The sequence below is a fragment of the Stegodyphus dumicola genome, chromosome 11 (assembly GCF_044657685.1).
Source record: "Stegodyphus dumicola isolate Sdum_Otavi_A_Nest chromosome 11, ASM4465768v1".
NCBI classification, from domain to species: Eukaryota; Metazoa; Arthropoda; class Arachnida; order Araneae; family Eresidae; genus Stegodyphus; species Stegodyphus dumicola.
In genome coordinates this window covers 117,157,081-117,176,274 of record NC_140778.1, presented here as the reverse complement: position 1 = coordinate 117,176,274, position 19,194 = coordinate 117,157,081, and the positions used below count along the sequence as shown (strand labels likewise).

The 19,194-nt window shown below is 30.7% G+C and overlaps 2 protein-coding genes across 6 annotated transcripts in view; one reads left to right on the top strand and one right to left on the bottom strand.

Annotated features, from left to right (window-relative positions):
• Positions 1–15,827, bottom strand: part of Tango14 (transport and golgi organization 14) — a 38,103-nt gene extending 22,276 nt beyond the window's left edge. The window contains exons 1-3 of the mRNA XM_085827132.1: positions 15,449–15,827; positions 5,043–5,174; positions 3,086–3,250 (exon numbers count right to left, since the gene is read on the bottom strand). Coding sequence (XP_085683258.1) covers positions 3,086–3,250; positions 5,043–5,174; positions 15,449–15,734 — 583 coding nt within the window. The 5' untranslated portion in view covers positions 15,735–15,827. The remainder of the gene's footprint in view (positions 1–3,085; positions 3,251–5,042; positions 5,175–15,448) is intronic.
• A 956-nt stretch (positions 15,828–16,783) lies between these two features.
• The window catches only part of app (Palmitoyltransferase app), a 66,985-nt gene continuing 64,574 nt past the window's right edge, over positions 16,784–19,194 (top strand). For 3 of the 5 annotated variants that reach the window (XM_035355843.2, XM_035355851.2, XM_035355860.2), the window contains exon 1: positions 16,787–17,044. The gene's annotated coding sequence lies outside the window, so the exon portion shown is untranslated. Of the gene's footprint in view, positions 17,045–19,194 lie in introns of all 5 variants that reach the window. The other 2 variants (XM_035355865.2, XM_035355882.2) reach the window with 2 other exon arrangements.

The window sequence follows — 19,194 nt, the reverse complement described above, 5'->3', positions numbered from 1 at the left end:
GCTGTTTACACTCAAAAAATCATCAGAGAATAGAACAAATTTGACATTCTACACACTTTTTCCCACACGTTTTCACTTAAAATATATCAGAGAATGGCACAAATTGCAGTATCAGAGCACAAATCAAATCGCCTACGAAGTACAGCTTCATAAAATGAGACTTTTCATCAGCTGTTAAACTTCATTGTTCATTAAAGATTATTCCTAAAAAGGAAAAAATGCACACAATTATCAAAAATTAATCAGAACAAGTACCAACCAGAAAAATGACTGTTGAATTTAAAAAGCCAAAATCCACACTCTTGACCTGCGCACACCTAATACCTTTCTGTGATTACTGGATGTTTATCTTGGTGGCACAGAACAATGCCTGGTGAATTCTTTTCAGGCTTGGGCAGGTAATCAGAAAATATTGGAAATACCTTAACAAGACAATTGAAAAATTAAGACCCATGATCAATAAAAGACAGCTTCAGTAACATATGCCATGCTTTCTCACATTTTTTTTCCTTTTATTTAACTAATTTTATCATTTAAAAATGAAGGAAGGAAAATTACGAAAATTTAATTTCCGAAAAGAACATGGTTACAGTAAGAACATAAATGAAAAATAGCCATGGATAAACTATAGGTAACTATTACAATATTATTCCTTTAAAAGAAACCTATATTCCAATCTGAATAAAATGTAGTATTAACATTAGAATATCTGAATTGGACAAGTTGTACTTGTGGCTCAATTACCCTGCAAAGCTCTAGAGGCACCTTATATGAGTGAGTCTTGCCCACAGTTCCCATGACGAACATCGAAGGAATGAAAGAAAAGGGGATGAACAAAAACCTTGTATTTCAAAAGACTGAACACATCAGCAGTAGATAAGGCAACAATGAGCTGGAACATAAATATCAGAAGTAAGGTCAAATCACATGTTTGGAATGTTTCTTAAATGTGAGAACTTCTACTTCATCTAGATAGTTGAACAAAGAATCTGCACAAAATATGCTTCAAAGAAAAAATAAAATGAACAAAATGTTAATATAAAAGTGCAAATGCACACTGTATACACAAAATGAAAATAAAAAAATAACCAAGGGATTTCAATTTACCAATAAGCTAGCCATCAGAGGAAAAGCTATATGCAAAAGAAGGAGAGGAAAATTATGTGAATATTTTTAACCTACAGACCTTTCTACTTTATTTAGAACCTAGGCTTAGAAAGCTAGAGAGAAAAGTAACAAGGAAATAAGGTAACTTGAATTTTATTACAACCAGTTCAGTTTTTATAAATATCCTTGACATTTTATTAAACACTTCTGATACTCAATTCTGTATCTACACAATTTTTTTCATACAGCTTTAATTTCACATCGATTACATCAAATTTCAATCTTTTACACAATTTAAATGCCACTTCTTTAAATGTAATCCATTTGACTTTAATCATGAAGTATAAAGTTTCAAATAAAACAAAAGGAAAGCAGCAAGATCTAATAAACCAGTAATGAAATCACATGCTGTAAGTTGCTGCACATGCACATCTCTATATTTTCAAGGAGAAAATTTTCCAAAACTTATAACAAGAATGTCACTTTATGAACATATTTTTTAAAGTAGTTTTAATTCTGAAAATGTACTTGAGATGATATGTATGAATTTTCCACATTTAAAATCCTAAACATAAAAGCCAATATCATATAATCATGTCATAAATATCACATAACCATGCCATAAATATCATACCATGTCAAACTAAACTGCAGCATGAACACAGCTACTAAAGTATTTCAAGCAATGAAAAATGACTTAATTTTAGTCTTTATTTAAATGAATACATCAATTATGAGAAAGTGACAACAATAACAATAAAAAATCTAGTCTTTTATGCTAGTTATATAGCATAAAGTCGGATATCTAATATGCAGACCTGTGAAAAATTATTAAAAAAAAAAAAAAAACTCCACATTTTAAATCTAAGAATGGAGAATATAATATTCAACAAAAATACACAGATGTGCCATAAATGCAGTTTTCTGCTAACTAACTGAGATTCCTGCATGTCATTTTCAAACATCTTCTGGCAGGAGAATCTCATCATGGCCAATGATAGTAAGTTTATTGACCTTCAACTGATGGTGGCCATGATCAGACTTTCAATTCTTGAGTAACTGTGGGTAGTTTCTATTAGGTCTAAACAATAAATAAAGAACTAATGTTGCCATGCATACACATCTTACTAGATTCAAACCGATTATCTAAAATCTAGAATCCCTAAAGTCGAAATGAGTCCAGATCTCGGACTTTGCACCGCATTTTTATTATTCTTTATAAATAATAATATAATTATTCTTTATAAAGAATAATTTATTTTCTATATGTACATACAATTATCTTCATAAATGTACAAAATAAAAAATCTTATAAGGATTAATTAAAGGTTTGTATGAAAATTATTTATTAGTACTGAATTTCTACATAATATGGATTAATTTATTTCTTATGTACTGCACTTCCTCTTTTGCCTGCATTTTAGAGACTCTACCTTCCAAGTCAAACTTGAATTAGATGTATATCTACTTTTAGAATTATTATAAACTTGTAGAGTCATTAGGTTACACTGATGCATGAAATGTGAAAAATGTACAATGCCCTAGCCAAGATTCGAATTCTTGACCTCCCTTACACATATCGAATGTGCTTTCAGTTATACCACTAAGGCCTGCAGAAAGGAGGCAGAAAATTACTTACATACTAATAACTCATTTAACTTTTAAAACTGTGTTATTTAGCATACACAATTTCCATCCATTTACTATTTTTGCCCAATATCATTTAAAGATTTTTTAAAGTTTTCTACATTTAATAGATATATGTTTCTTGCTGCCATTTTAAAATATGACTTCATTTTCCAATTCATTAATATGTACCATGACTTCTTATGCAGTTAAAGAATAATTTCGTTATCTTCCCACTACTTACAGTTTGAATACTTCAAAAAATTTTTAAATGCAATTTTTAAACATATTTTTGTGGGTACATTTCAACAAAAATAAATATAGTTAAAATTCTGAAATTTGATACAATTACCTTTTAAATAGTATTCAAAATGCTGTGCATGGAAGTGGTTTAAAATTTCAGGTTTCCTTTTGGCATCTTTACATAGGTTTTTTGTTGCTTTCACAATCTGCTGTTTTCCATCCTCATGAGATAATAAATACACGTATGTATTTTCTGTTGCATGACCATTCTTCCCTGTAAAAAAATAGCAAATAATAAGCAAAAAAGATTTATTTAATTAGATAATTTTAAACAGTTTTTGAATGCTGTTAAAAGAATTCTGTTCGCTGCACATCTAAGACACAAATTTCTAAATAAGTTAAGTCGATATTTCCTTTTTGTATCGTGCAGATTAGATAGCATGCATTTCCATTTTTATGTTATTTATTTGTTTTTTTAAAATTTAAAATGCAGTTTATTGAGATAATTTTTTTAATGTTTTGGAGTGCATTTTACTTGGAAAGGCATTGCATGTAAACAGGAATGGCGCCAATTTTCGCCAAGGGGATATTTATCCCAAAGATATTTGTAAACAAAATTATTTCAGCATTAAACTAACAATCTAAATTGAATTTGAAAAATCACTTTATCACACTGTTTTGCCATCTTTAAAGAGTGTACATGTGAATATTTGAGCTCAATAACTTTTCACAAAATAGTTTAAATACTAATGACAAACATTTGACCACAGCAACAAATAATACGAGTCAACTAAATAAAAGCTTCTAAAAATGTACAATTATGCTTCTTACATCATGTAATTCTTACCCTTATTAAATAGCCTAAATGATTTTCATTTCGTATCAGGTAATGTTAAGTAATGTTTAAGATAATACAAATACAAATTACGTGAGAATTCTTCTGTTTACGAAACCAACTTGAGCAACATTTGGATTTTCTGAGTAACATAATAGAACGTGGTTGTCTTTCAAAAGTAAAAAATAAAACCTATATGTAATAAATAGCAAATTAGCTATGTAAGATAATCAGCTAAAGTAACCAACAGGAAATACTATTCTCTATGTCAAACCTGATTATTATTTTAACCAAAGTCTTAAGAATTTTATTTTAAAACAATAACTAGAAAGGTCCTCTTTTCTTTTGCAGCTGCTTTTATAAATGATGTTAATTCTCAATGGCAGTTTGTAGTCAATTTTTTTTTAAGTGAGCTATTAACTTCAATTCTTAACAAAAATATTTCTTTTCTACAAATTGAACTGACACAGATCAGGTGGCATAAATATTTTATAGCACTCTAAATTATAGTTGAAATTATCTTTGTTTGTTTCCTCTTCTAAAATTAAAGACCTACTATGAAAATTCTGAACTATTTTGAAATTTGAGTTATTTGTCAAAATGTATTTTTCCTCCAAATCTGATTATTTTCTCAGTTAGTAAAAAATTAACAAATTTCCACTTTAGGTTGTTATTTCAGCAATCATATCATCAATGAAATATGGAATGAGAGTTGGACTGTATTGGAGAGCTCGTTGCCTAATGGTCAATGGCCAGGCATTTGATAAATAAAATAAAATATGGAATGAGAGAAAATATATATATATATAAAAATAAACTATAGTAACTGAGAATAAAATTTTATAGTAATTGCAACATACATATTTATTACATTTAAATAGTATTAAGCAATTGACAGAGAGATATCTGGTATATGGCCAAAGCTATTATGCTAAAGCGCAATGATGCCAGCTCCATGAAATTAGGCCCTTAGGCACATAACACTGTAGGATTCTGGACATGGCCCCTTTTAAAGTTAAGCTAACTAATGAATAAATTACAATTATTCCTAGTTTTTTACTGTATTCACATATTTTAACTTAGCAAGCATTAAATGATAAATTAATTGTTAATTTTAAGTGAAATTTTATGGTGTATGATTCAGTGCCAAAAACAACAACTTATAAATAAAAATTAGAAAAAAAGAAAAAGTAAAATTTTTTATATAGAACATGCAAAGAAAAATACATACTAATGGTATTATATACAAAGGGAACTTTTCCATCACTAAATACCATATTGAAAGTATATTCCTTCTTCAAATACAGCTTTTTTCGAAGATTGGCTTCTTCATACAGTTTCTCCCCATTAGCTTTTATGAAACCTTTAAATAAAATATACATTAAGTAACAAGCAAAAAATTAAATAATGGTACATATAACAACTTTTTAAAGCATCTTAATCCAACAAAAAATATACAGGCATCAAAAATATAAAATACGGTTTCTACAATTAAAACACTCATTTTATTCATAACTTAATATTAGATCCGCGCTTTCTCAGCATCGGAAAAAAAAAAAAAAAAAAATTACTCCTGAAGAAGAGAGTTATGCCCCCTGTTCTTCTGTGAGAAGGCTTAAAATAATTTTATTCAAAATCTACGTCAATCTAAGGCTGCTTTATATTATCTAATTTTAATAATGCAATAAGCTGGAAGAGAAATATTAGCTTAATTATCACTCACATAAAAAATATTAAATATACCTCATTGTACTTACTCACCATTCAGAATCTTCAGAAAAATCATGTCACAGACATGAAATTTGCAATGAATTAATATTGTTATTAGAAGGTACTGACGTATTCTCTATTAAAAAAAAAGGATAAAATTACATTAGCCAGGATGGCATAGTTCCTGTTACACTGTGAATTTTTCGACTATTCTGTTCAGGATAGTATTCTAAGCAAAGAAATTTGGATTTTTTGGTTTACATATAAATTTCTATCATCTCACAATCATTTCAGGCACTTATACATTATCACAAATGCCTTCGTAAAATTCGCCAAATTTTCAGAATGTGCTAAACTCTGGTAACTATGTGCATAATTATTCAAACAACCATGCTAATAACAGTCCTTTAGGTCCCTTGGTTTTATCGCAACCACCTGGCACAATTTGGCGATGTTTTAAAGAAGAAAAGAATGGTAATTTCAAATCAGAGAAAAGTTATTCATTTCATATCATACATGTTATTAGGTACATATCTTAACTTTAGTTCGATATTTATCTTTCATAACAATTTATACAGCTGTTTTCAAATGGCATCTCAAGCATGTAATTATTTTAATCTACCACAGTCTCACCAGCCATTTCTAACTCTTCAAACAAAATTTAACACTTATCAATTCTTTATTCCAGCAGTATATAAATCTGACTGCTGTAGTAAATGACAGAAAACTATTCTCAAATCAGTTACCACTTTGAATGCTAACATGTTTGTCATACTTTTTTACTTTGTATTTCCAAAAAAGGTTGTGGTTAGGCTATATTTTAGGGTACCTGTTAAATTATCACTAAGTTGTAGTTTCATTTATGGTAACCTGACCCCACATACACTCCAGCAAATTTTTCAGAGAGGTGAAATCGCAAATTTTATTTGAAAATAAAAATTCAGAATGGTAATGACAAAGAAAAGCACAAAGTATACAAAGATTCTACAATTCAAAAGATGTGCAAGAATAAATAATAATTTTGATAAAAATTATAAACTTTTTTTTTGGGGGGGGGTGTATGTGTGTGTGTGGAGGAGGAAAGTTTTCAAGAATTTGTAATACAGAAAAACATGTATATTAAAAAAAAAAAAAAAAAAGACACTATTAATTTTGTAGTAATAAATCTAATAATAAAATTTACAACTACAGAATACAATCAAATTCTGAATATTTAAAATACTGGTACAGTCAAAAGTCTTTAATCTGGACTCGTCGGGGCTTCGGCAATTCCGGATTATTGGTTTTTTTGGATAATAGATCATCAGTTTAAATCAGGTAAATGGCATGCAGAAATTATAATATTAAAAATATGAAACTGTGATTTATGAAATAAAGAGCAATTATGATCTAAAGGGTATCAAAATTTACAAAAAAAAGCTTAATATTTATTTGTTTACTTTATTAAACATTTCTTTCAACGCGCGCATGTGTAAAGCATACATTACGCATAGTCGAAATTAGAAAATTGCAACCAGAAAACTATTTGATGTGTATTCGTGATATTTATAATGTCGAGGAATTTGATTTAAATCATATCAAAGACAGAGTACATCGAGATGAAATACTACATTTAGGAATTATAAGCCAAATAAAATAAAAACATCTGCTCTGAAGATAAGGATAATGCTGACAGATCAAGTTCCAGTTCATTGTGCACCGCAGCATTTTCCCCCTCCCCCTGCAGAGCAGCGTGAAATTGATAAACAGAATTCCGAATGGTTAGAGAAGCAAAGGATCTATTTTATCTTTATCAATTTTTTGCAGCAATTCCACTTTTTGTTTGATGGCCATCGAAACATGCTTTCGCTTTGTAGATCCTTTGCCAGCTCCAGAATCGAAAATTCTTTTTGACATAATCGAAAGTTCAAGCTTACTTTTATAAAATTGCTCTAACAGTCTGCAAAAAATAATAAGCCGGATCCAATTCAAAGATTAAGGAACATCACAATTGTCACATTAACTGAAATAGATAATTAGATAATTTTAGCTTAGCTTATACTGTCCGTTATACATTAAACGCGCATGCGTAGACACATATGTGCATGCGTAAAGGTATTATGCGCGTGCGTTAACGGATTATGCATTGATCATTCCGGATCATGGACGTCTGGATTAAAGACTTCTGACTGTACTTTCTGTTAGGGGGAGGGACTGGACACAGAAATGCATGCATATATGTAACACTATATGTTTTAATGTAGAAATGAAAACTATACTGACAGCTATTAATTTTAATTTAGTTAGCAATATAAAAACATGAGGCAGAATAGCCTGAAAAGTACCAAAGGTCAGTCAAATTTTAATTAATGAAAATTACCTTAAAATCTGCATTATCATAAAACTGTAGAATATCACACTTCCAGTTTTTAAAATGTCATGCATCATAAAAGGCTAAAATTTTTGTTTTTGCTCTAATCTTTCTACATTTTAATCACACATACACTAAGAACATTGTTTTTTTAATCTAATGTGAGAAAATTTTCTGCTAGTGTTATTCATTTCGGATTGGACCAATGAAAATCATACAATCAATGAACTACATTCAGTAAAAAAATTTGCTTTCTGCAATTATAATGGGAAAGGAATATAACTTTGTTAAAATGATTTTGATATATTTCAAATTGTTAACTTTGCAGAATGCATTATAAAAGCTGGACACACAAATTACAGCAAAACCTCAGTAACTAAATATGCTGTTTCATCATTATACAACATGTTTATTAAAAGTATCATATTTGCTGAATACAGTCAAAAGTCTTTAATCCGGACTCGTCGGGACTTCGGCGATTCTGAATTATCGGTTTTTCCAGATTATAGATCATCAGTTTAAATCTGGTAAGATTGCATGCAGAAATTATAAAATTAAAAATATGAAACCATAATTTATGAAATAAAGAGCAATTATGATCTAAAGGATATCAAAATTTACAAAAAAAAAGCTCAATATTTATTTGTTTACTTTATTAAACATTTCTTTCAACATACGCATGCATAAAGCATACATTACGCATAGTCGAAATTAGAAAATTGCAACCAGAAAACTATTTGATGTGTATTCATGATATTTATAATGACGAGGAATTTGATTTAAATAACAAAGATGGATTACTTCGAGACTAAATACTACATTTAGTAAGAAATCATAAGCCGAATAAAATAAAAACATCTACTCTGAAGATAAGGATAGTGCTGACAGATCAACTTCCAGTTCATTGCGTGCCACGACGTTCTACAGTCTTTCTGTTACTGAAACATTAAGGTTATCTACATCTTCTAAAAACATTCTTATTCTAAAAACCTCTTATCATCAAATATGTACTTCCTTATCACACTGCTTGATCAATAATTGCTCCTTTTCCTGCTCCCTTTCTAAGAATGGCATCAGTTTTGGGAGTTCATGCTGCTATTGCTGTTTACCTAAATTTACCAGCGAGATTTGTAACTAAATGAATCAGTTTAATCACTAATGGCTAATATCATATCCATCCTCTTACCTTATATTTATTAATATGTCAATCAGTCCCGGATCTAGTGTGGGGGGCAAGTCATGGTTTCTGCCCCGGGCGGCAAATTCAAATATAACGCTGGATCGTATTTGATATGTTGTTCGCTAAAACAGCTATCTAGTGTTAGTACAATGTTAATAGTTTTAAGGCCAAGTTTAAAAACTTCTTTTAAGAAGATTTCTAATTAAATACTAGGAACCCTTTTAAAAGAACATGAGTTAAAATAAAGTTAAGTACAGCCGATTACAACTATAAATATAAGATCAGAAAGAGGCCAATAGAGGGACTCCAGGCGTCATGGACTGACCCTATCAGTAATGTCTGACTGCCCGGGCACGGTGTATTCAAATGAGAAATAGAACGATAGCTGGTTGAAGAAGTCGCCTGGTTTCCATAGTAATACCTGCTGCGAAATGGAGAAGCATTGTAACTATTTTCTAAGAGCTAACCCAAAAAATTAACCTTAGGTCATCCTGGACAAATGAAATAATTCAAATTAATATTCGTCTAGTAGGACAAGACACCATCATTATGTCTTTAAGATGAAGCAAGGCATTTTGATTTTTTTGCAGCCAGTCGGCAACTTAGGCTCGCTTTTGGTTTGACTCGAAACATTGGAGTGCATTTTGGATTTTAAAGCTAGATTTATTAATTTTATGGTTTCTTTTTAGTTTTCAGGTCACTTCTGTATACTTTTTTAGGTCTTTTCTTCCTTTTTTTAGATATGCTTGCTTTTAATAGCCCGCACTATATTTAGCAAGACGCGACCATTTATTTAGGTCTGTTCAGTGTAATTACATCAATTCTTAGTTATTCTTAAGGCAATTCATAGTGAATTTCACTTAGATTAAAAGAAAATATCTGCCTGCTGAAGGGGAGAAAAGCGGAATATAGAAAATGAGCCAAAGATAAGGCCAAATAGAGAAAACAATTTCAGCTAAGATGAAAAAATAACTCCACGGAAGAAGTAAACCGTTAGACCCTGCCGCAATTCCGATTATGCTGAGATTCTAGAGGGTATTAAAGTCCTTCTAATGAATTTACTGGAAATATAAAATATTTAAAAGAAATTAAACTATTTCTTTTGATGTGGAATCAAAGCATGAGGTAAGACATCTCGTACATGCTGTGAAAAATTTTAAATTTACTATCAACCTGAAAATTTGAGCTAATATTTTTCCAGAATTCAATCAAGTAAATAAAGATATACAAAAGGAATTCCTCTTCTGCATTCTGTGTAGTTAACGAAAAAACTGACTAAAACTGAGAATTTATAAAAAATGAGAGAAAAATACTATGGAATATTGGATACAAGAGTCTAAAACAGTAGCCAAAAAAATTACAGTTGTGTCTATTCTGAGAAAGAAAAAATTCCAAAGCACAAAAAGCAATCTGATGAACTGTTTGAGGATGAATCACGAATACTTCAACCTGTTCAGATCGAAGTTTCAGCAAATTAAAAAATGTTAAAAAATATCTACAATCATCGGTGAGCCAGGAGCGTTTATCAAGTCTCGCGATTCTGGTAACCGAAAATCGAACCGCAGGTCAAATTACGACGATTCCATGCATTTATTTACAGAACAAAAGGCTCACAGAGTAAAATTTTAATTTTCGTTACTAATTCTGTGATATTTTAATAGTGTTAAGGCTAAAATTACTTATGAAATAGGAAATATGAAAAACAAGACAGGAAGCACAAATATTCTCAGTAATAGCCCATATTCTGAATAATCTTTTCAGAATATTTCCTTTTGGCAATAGGCATTTCTTGGCAATTTTCCCATTAGTGGCTGAGAGATAAAAGCTGCTGAGCACTAGTAGTTCAGTCCGAGGGTCAAGTATATGTGAATGTGCTGGCTGTATGAGCATTTCCGTGATTTTCCCTGTGTGTAACGTAGATACGAGCTAGTTTCCCTTTCAAATTTATTCCACTGGGCATTCCTTCTTTCCCATGCTTTGCCATACATAGTAAATAATCAGACAAATGTCTTCAGCAGTGGCTGTGCGATTAAGACCACTGAATACAGGTAGTTCGACCTCGCCCTCGAACGGGTTGGCTGCATGGTTTGTTTTCCTGGATTTCCTCATGTGTAACATGAATACGAGCCAGTTTCCTTTAAAAAGTTCATCCACAAAAGCACCTTCCTCTAGCAGATACGAACCAGTTTCCCTAAAATAATGTTTCCATGGAGCATTACTTCCTTTCCATGCAATGGTGAAACACCTAGTAAATAATCAAACAAATGTCCTCAGCAGACCGGTGAATACTGGTAGTTCGACCTTGCCTGGGTTCAAACCCAGGAGAACGGGCTGGCTGCATGGTTTGCTTTTGTGGATTTCCTCATGTCTAACATGAAAACAAGCCAGTTTCCTTTAGAAAGTTTCTCCACAAAAGCACCTCTTCTCTAAGCAGATAGCCCTCCTGTCTTCGTCATATTCATATAATCTAACCTAACCTAATTTAACCAGTATGCAATAATACAGAATAGTGAGAAACTTAGGAGATGGCCATTCCCCCTAGAGCGGAAGAATGATTGATGGCGAGGACTTGAGGGTTAGAAGCACTCAGGATTAGAGTTAGGATTAGCATTGAATCGGAAAGTAAGCTCAACAGAAATGCAATTCTCCTAGGAAGGGACGATTTTCTAATTATGTAACTTTGGTACATATTTTTCCTTTATAACAACAACAAAACACACACACACAAAAAAAAAAAAGCCACGTAAAGAATTTAGTATAAAATGGAGCTTAGGATTTTACCAAACTCTACCTATTTCTATATTTATTAAACTAATTAAAATCTGTTAGAGAAACAGGTTGATTGGTGAGGATGGCAGTTTTAGCTTTTGCTCCACATCAGAAAAATCAAAGATTAGGGGCTGATGTTAATAAAATAGAAAATAACTATTTATTAATGTATATAGTCCATAGATAAAAATAATAACTCAGCTTCTCATTAATTTTTTCAATTCATTTTAATTTCACTTCAAACCGTCCAACAACAACTGGAGGAGTCGACCTGTTTTTAGTGACTCAAGCTCAGACTCCTTTTATTCCAAAATCTGCCCGACTCCGACTCCACAGCCCTGATTACAACAATCCACACAAAAAACATTTGCCCGATCACCTTTCAATACCTCCAAACACCCATTTACCTTCCACATACTTTCTTTTTCCAAACTTACTTTCATAAATTTCAAATACACTTCTAGGCCCTCCAAGTATGTCGATGTCATTCTGGCTGATCTTTAGAATATGGTAACTGGTAGTTTGGCGACATTTTGGACTCGATAAAGGTTACTACCTGGGACTTTGGTAATAATGTGAGCAGTACTCAGTTCCGATTACACATTATTTTGTGTGAAGGAAATGAGAGATCATGGGATATGTCATGTGATATTAATGGACGAATTACGGTTCTTTAATCGGAAAAGGGGGGAAATCGGGAAAAAATCTGGAAATTTTGTATTTGGCTTTATTCTGTGTTGTGTGAAACAGTGTTCGTTAATTTTTGGATCCCATGGCCCTAACTAAAGTGAATTCGAAATGGGTATTTAGTGGGATTGAAAAGGGTAGTAATAAGTGTTTCTTTAAGGTTGTGCGAGATAGAAGTAAAGATGTTTTATTAAGTTATTTATTTTACCTGGTACCTTGGTGTGAACTATAAGTATGATTTTAAAGATCCTGAAACTGAAATAAGAAAAGTTTATCGGACACGTAATCAAGATTCTGAAGAAGAATAGGTAAGTTAGTATTTTTAATTATTTGAGGATATTATTTTTATGCATTGTTCTAAATGTAAGGTGGAAGTAAAGTAATTTGCGTAAACGTGCAAGGAAATAATTTAAATATTTGACACTAAGTATTTGTAATGTTTGCAGTATGAATTAGTTAGTGACGTTTGTAATATAATAGATAATGTAGAGGTAAAAGTTTTTGGATATTTTATTTATTTTATACGGGGAAATGTTCATATTTGGAAAGGGTATATACTTTTTTGCGATCAGGTAATTTCATATATGTTCTTTTTACCGGGTTTAAAGATTCAGAAAATTGTTATGCATTTTCGTGAAATTTTTCTAATTTATGAGAAAAAAGCAGTGTACATGGATATAGTGAAAAGTGTGCGCAATGCCATTTTTGTGCAATTCTGGGATGATTTTTTTTAAGTAAAAATAAGTCGACGTGTACATGGTTTAGTGATATTTTAATTAAATGATAGTTATTTTGTGAATTTTATGTTTGTGGGAATTTGGTATATGTTTAAGTTGAAGTAAACGTGCATGAAAATAATTTAAATATTTGACACTAAGTATTTGTAATGCTTGCGGTATGAATTCGTTGGTGATGTGTATAATATAATAGATGATTTAGAGGTAAAAGTTTTTGGATATTTTATTTATTTTATATGTGGAAATGTTCATATTTGGAAAGGGTATATACTTTTTCGCGATCAGGTAATTTCATATATGTTCTTTTTACCGGGTTTAAAGATTCAGAAAATTGTCATGTATTTTCGTGAAATTTTTCTAATTTATGAGAAAAAAGCAGTGTACATGGATATAGTGAAGAGTGTGTGCAATGCCATTTTTGTGCAATTCTGGGATTTTTTTTAAGTAAAAATAAGTCGGCGTGTACATGGTTTATGTGTATGTGTTATTTTGAAAAACGCGTAAGGAGAATGGTATTGTGCACTTTTTCCCAATTTTGCAGTGAATATTTGTCATGATTAAGCAGTTTTGTTGGATAAAATTTCTAGCATAAGTGTAATTCGGCTAGTAGATTGTTGGAAGAAGTGTTCAGTAGATAAAAAGAAAAGAAACATGTCTTTACTTCGTGAAGACAAAATGGCGGGTTGCTGTATAAGAGTTGGTCGCCAAATTTTCGCCAAAAAAACGCCAAGTTTCCATAATGTAAAGATCAACCGTCATTCTCTCACAAGCACATCTTCACACTTCTCTCTCTACAAAATATCTACCACAGTGTGGTCAGACACATGCAAATCATCCATAATATGCTGATCCATAAATTTCTGATGCCACAAATATCTTAGTTAGTACTTAGTTAGATGTCTTAGTTGACAGATCAGACTCGCAGGTAATCATCCCTCGAAAAACCAACAGTCTTTTCTCCCACTCCTTTCGATCTCATGCTTGGAAGAACCAGCATTCGCACAAATCTGTCACATCTCTTCTTTCAACTAATTTCAAACTACTTTCGCACTTAGGACATTCATACACATTTGAAATTAAAACATAATTCATGCACCATTCTATCACATACCTTTTGCCATTATCTTGCAGTCGAATCAAGTAAGCAAAATCAATACATTCAACTCTTTTGACACCAGCCATTTTGCTCACACAATAATCCACGAGAAGCACAGTGAAATGATGAATATTCAAAAAGCCTGATTAAATGCATAGATGGTAACGCTAAACACTAATGGTTTTTGCAGCTTGGTGTGATTTCATTAAAAATGGGAGGTTGCGAGATTTCATGGCAAAGGGGCCATAATCTCTAGTCTAATCAGTATTCTTAAAGAAAGCTTAGCATAACATCAAGTGCACCACCCAATACTTTTAACAGTACTATTATAACTTTTAAAATAAATAAATAATTATTATACACATTCCAAATACGGGTAAAATGCAGAATCGCCCACTTATTTGTTTGGTGCTTTTTACTAGAGTAAGGAAATTGGATTTTTGTCAATTTTCTTCGACTTTAAGTGAAAATAGGTCAATGTGTACATGGATAAAGTCAAGAGAGTGCGCAATGCCATTTTTCTGCAATTCTGGGATTTTTTTTAAAGTGAAAATAAGTCGATGTGTACATGGATACCAAGTTAGTGCAATTCTTAAAAACGTGCCAAGAAGTGAGTGATTCTGCACTTTTTCTCCATTTACAGACTCAGCACACAATTTAAGAAAAAGTTTAAAAAAATTTTTAAGAAATTAATTACATCTGAAAATCCTCAATGCCTTTCCTCTCGTTACCTTGGCTGCTCTTTCAATAAAAGTTGTATTATATTGAAACAATCCAGCAAATTCAATGGAATAATAATACCAGTAAATATTGGTGAAATAATAAAACAGGAAAAGAGGGAAATAATACAACAGGTATATTAAAACTGGAATTTACATAATATATGGATAATGCCCCAGTAACAAGAAAAACTAATAAAATACCACAAAATTTTTGAAAATTCCCATATTTTAGCAAACGTTAGAAGTGTTCTTAAATTCTAATCTGCAATACAAGTTATAAAATAACATAGCAGCCTATTATTTTAGGCTTTCCCGCTTTGTTAATTTTGAAGTTCATGAACTCATTTGTAGCTCTCAATCACACTATCACCAATTAGCACACTTACCGGTGTCATCATAAATGCTAACATGATGAATACCTAGGCAAAAACTCCATACGATTAAATTGGAGATATCACTAAAGGAGATCTGTTCTTCACACAATATTATACCTAGATGCGAAGGCAGTTTTTTGAACCATACCTGCTTAGGACATCTCTGAACAGGTAAAAAACTAGCCAATAAGCTCAAATAATGTTGTATGAATAAGCATAAGTCTCTGTAAAGCAAGCGAAAGTAGAAGAAAAATTCCATACATTTATGAACGCAATATAAAATGCACGTATGAAACATAGTTATTTACAAAGACAACTCGGACAAACATACACGGACATCCCACTAACACAACACCGGCATGAGTACTATTCATTGCCATCCGTCGTAAAGATCCACGTCATTTTCTCCACTTTTATTCCATCTCCGATCTTTGTAACCTGAAAAAAAAAAAAAAAAAAAAGACGACGATTTTTTTAACGTCTTTTATTTAATGAATTTAAATTTTTAAAATCTAGTTACTGTATTAATTTATGTAATTTTATAAATCGTTTTAATAACATGCAAAGTTTTTTTTAATTGGCTTTTTATGGAGCAAATTTGTATTTTCAAATATCATATTACTTAGAAACTCATGATTCTATCTTCATGACTGGTTTTTAATTAACTATGAAGTAATTGCACTGTAACAGGAATTTTATAGGGAATATTATTCTCAAAAGCATAACAATTCTTAACAATTCTTGTTTGTACTAAAGCCAACTGCTTCTGTACAGTATATTTCAATTTCTCAGTCGTTTTCAAAAACATTTCCTGAAATCACAGGATTTCTTGTAACCACGGATAAAACTTTTATATAATATATTAAGCAAATCTAATACACTTCTGTATGAAGGTTTAAAATATTACTACGAACGGTGCTAATTATATATATTTTATCGAGTTCTGAAAAATAACTTGCAATTAAATTCAAAACTTTTATAAAATATTATTCCTATTTGGAGGTTTTTTTATTGCAGTTTAAGCTTGAATTTAATATTTTTGCTATTCAATATATTCGTATTCAGGCAAAAGGTCTAGGTATTTCAAAAATATCTTAGATTGTATTGTTTCTTTTCTTCGGAATAAAATGTCTCTACAATTTCTTTAAAGACTTAAAATGAAACTATGAGTTTAAAATTGCTTTAAATAAGGCTGTCAAAATGAAAAGAAAAATATTTTCTTCTGGTGAATGCTTTACTTTCTGAATTAGTTCTCTCTGTCCCTCCTTTTTTTTTCTCCTCAATAAAACAGTTGTGATGCCATCTGGATGATTATGTTGGCGAAACATCTTCACTTCAACTCCTACAAATACATATTTCTACCTGAGTAAAAATTTTTAACTCTCTATTTAAAAGTCTTCGTGTATTCGTGTGAATCTAATTTCGTTATAATGGAGAAAAATAACGTTGTGTACTATCGTAGTAATTTCATATTTCTGCAGGAGGTGATATAAATAACTGTGTTTAATCTTTAACGTTATTTCTTCTTGTGTCATTAAATGTTGAGTAATGCTTCTGTAGGAAATCAAAACTTTGGGAAAAACTGGTTTAGTGCGATATCAATTTTAGGTGAAATATATTTTTATTAAAATTAACTAACATACAACCTAATGAAAGTATTGCGTAATGAATGTCCGTTGATATTCTTTGCAACTATTCCTTTATTAATTCAATGAGGTCTGATAGTCCAATTATATATAAATTTGTTCTGTGTTTTGAGATTTTTGAATAACGTTTTTATGACAGTTATAATATTTTTTAAAGTACGTTTTTAACGTCTATGGTTTGACCAAATGATTTGCTGCTTCTCTGTTTTATGTCACAAGCTCTTAAAAGGGTATAATATGAGTAATATTTAGTCGTCTCATCTGCATTTACCGTAAAAATCAGTTTTCAGTACGTTTTGATGAGAAATATCGTGTTTAAAATTTGTCTTATTGATGATACTGAGTTTGCTCGACGGTTTCATTTCATAAAATAAACTTTTGAATTAATTTTTTTAATCTACTCGATGTATATTTTACATATATTTAAAAATTGTTTTAATGTGAATACATTTTTGTATTATTTGGGGAAAAGGAGTGAAAGCAGTTCTGTGCCACTTAATATAAAATAAATTTTCAAATATGTAAGTGCTGTTTTGATAAATTATTAATTCACAATTATGATAGTTCTTCAGAATTAACAATTAATGTGTGTTCATTATTATTTTTGGTACTCTTCTGTTATCGGGACTGGATTAAGGAATATATGTGTATATACGTATGTGAGTATATGTGTATACACATATGTATATGCAAGTATACATGCATACACGAATGAACAAATACATTCATACGTACATACATTTCGGAATCCAATCCCAATAATGGAAGACCACCTTATTTTTTCAACTATAGAAAAACTATATATTAAAAAAATAGTTTTCAAAATAGGTAGGATAAAACAGTGCAGGATTTTTTAAATAAAATTACCTTTTCAAAAATAAATGTTTTTGTCTTCAATATAAAAATAAAAGTTTGTTAATGTTAATGTCTGAATAGCTAATAATTAAATATTACAGTTGTGTTTATGCTTAAATTTAAAATTTCATCTGTATTTATTTCGTTTGATCTTTACATTATGGTAACTTGGCGATTTTTTGGTGAAAATTTGGCGACCAACTCTCCTACAGCAACCCTCAATTTTTTTTTTCCTGCCGCCATTTTGTCTTCACGAAGTAAAGACATGTTTCTTTTCTTTTTATCTACTGAACACTTCTTCCAACAATCTACTAGCCAAATTACACTTATTCTAGAAATTTTATCCAACAAAACTGCTTAATCATGACAAATATTCACTGCAAAATTGGGAAAAAGTGCACAATACAATACTCCTTACGCATTTTTCAAAATAACACATACACATAAACCATGTACACGTCGACTTATTTTTACTTAAAAAAAATCCCAGAATTGCAGAAAAATGGCATTGCGCACACTCTTCACTATATCCATGTACACTGCTTTTTTCTCATAAATTAGAAAAATTTCACGAAAATACATGACAATTTTCTCAATCTTTAAACCCGGTAAAAAGAACATATATGAAATTACATGATCGCGAAAAAGTATTTACCCTTTACAAATATGAACATTTCCACATATAAAATAAATAAAATATCCAAAAACTACCTCTAAATCATCTATTACATTATACACGTCACCAACGAATTCATACCGCAACCATTACAAATACTTATTGTCAGGTATTTAAATTATTTCCATGCACGTTTACTTCAACTAAAACGTATACCAAATTCCTACAAACATAAAATTCACAAAATAACTATCATTTAATTAAAATATAATTAAATTCAAAAATACTACTTAAAATATAAATGAGCACATACATTAAATTAATACATACATAAATACCCATTTCGAATTCACTTTAGTTACGGCCATGGGATCCAAAAATTCACGAACACTGTTTCACACAACACAGAATAAAGCCAAATACAAAATTTCCAGATTTTTTCCCGATTTCCCCCCTTTTCCGATTAAAGAACCGTAATTCGTCCATTAATATCACATGACATATCCCATGATCTCTCATTTCCCTCACACAAAATAATGCGTAATCGGAACTGAGTACTGCTCACATTATTACCAAAGTCCCAGGTACTAACCTTTATGACCTCCAAAATGTCGCCAAACTACCAGTTACCATATTCTAAA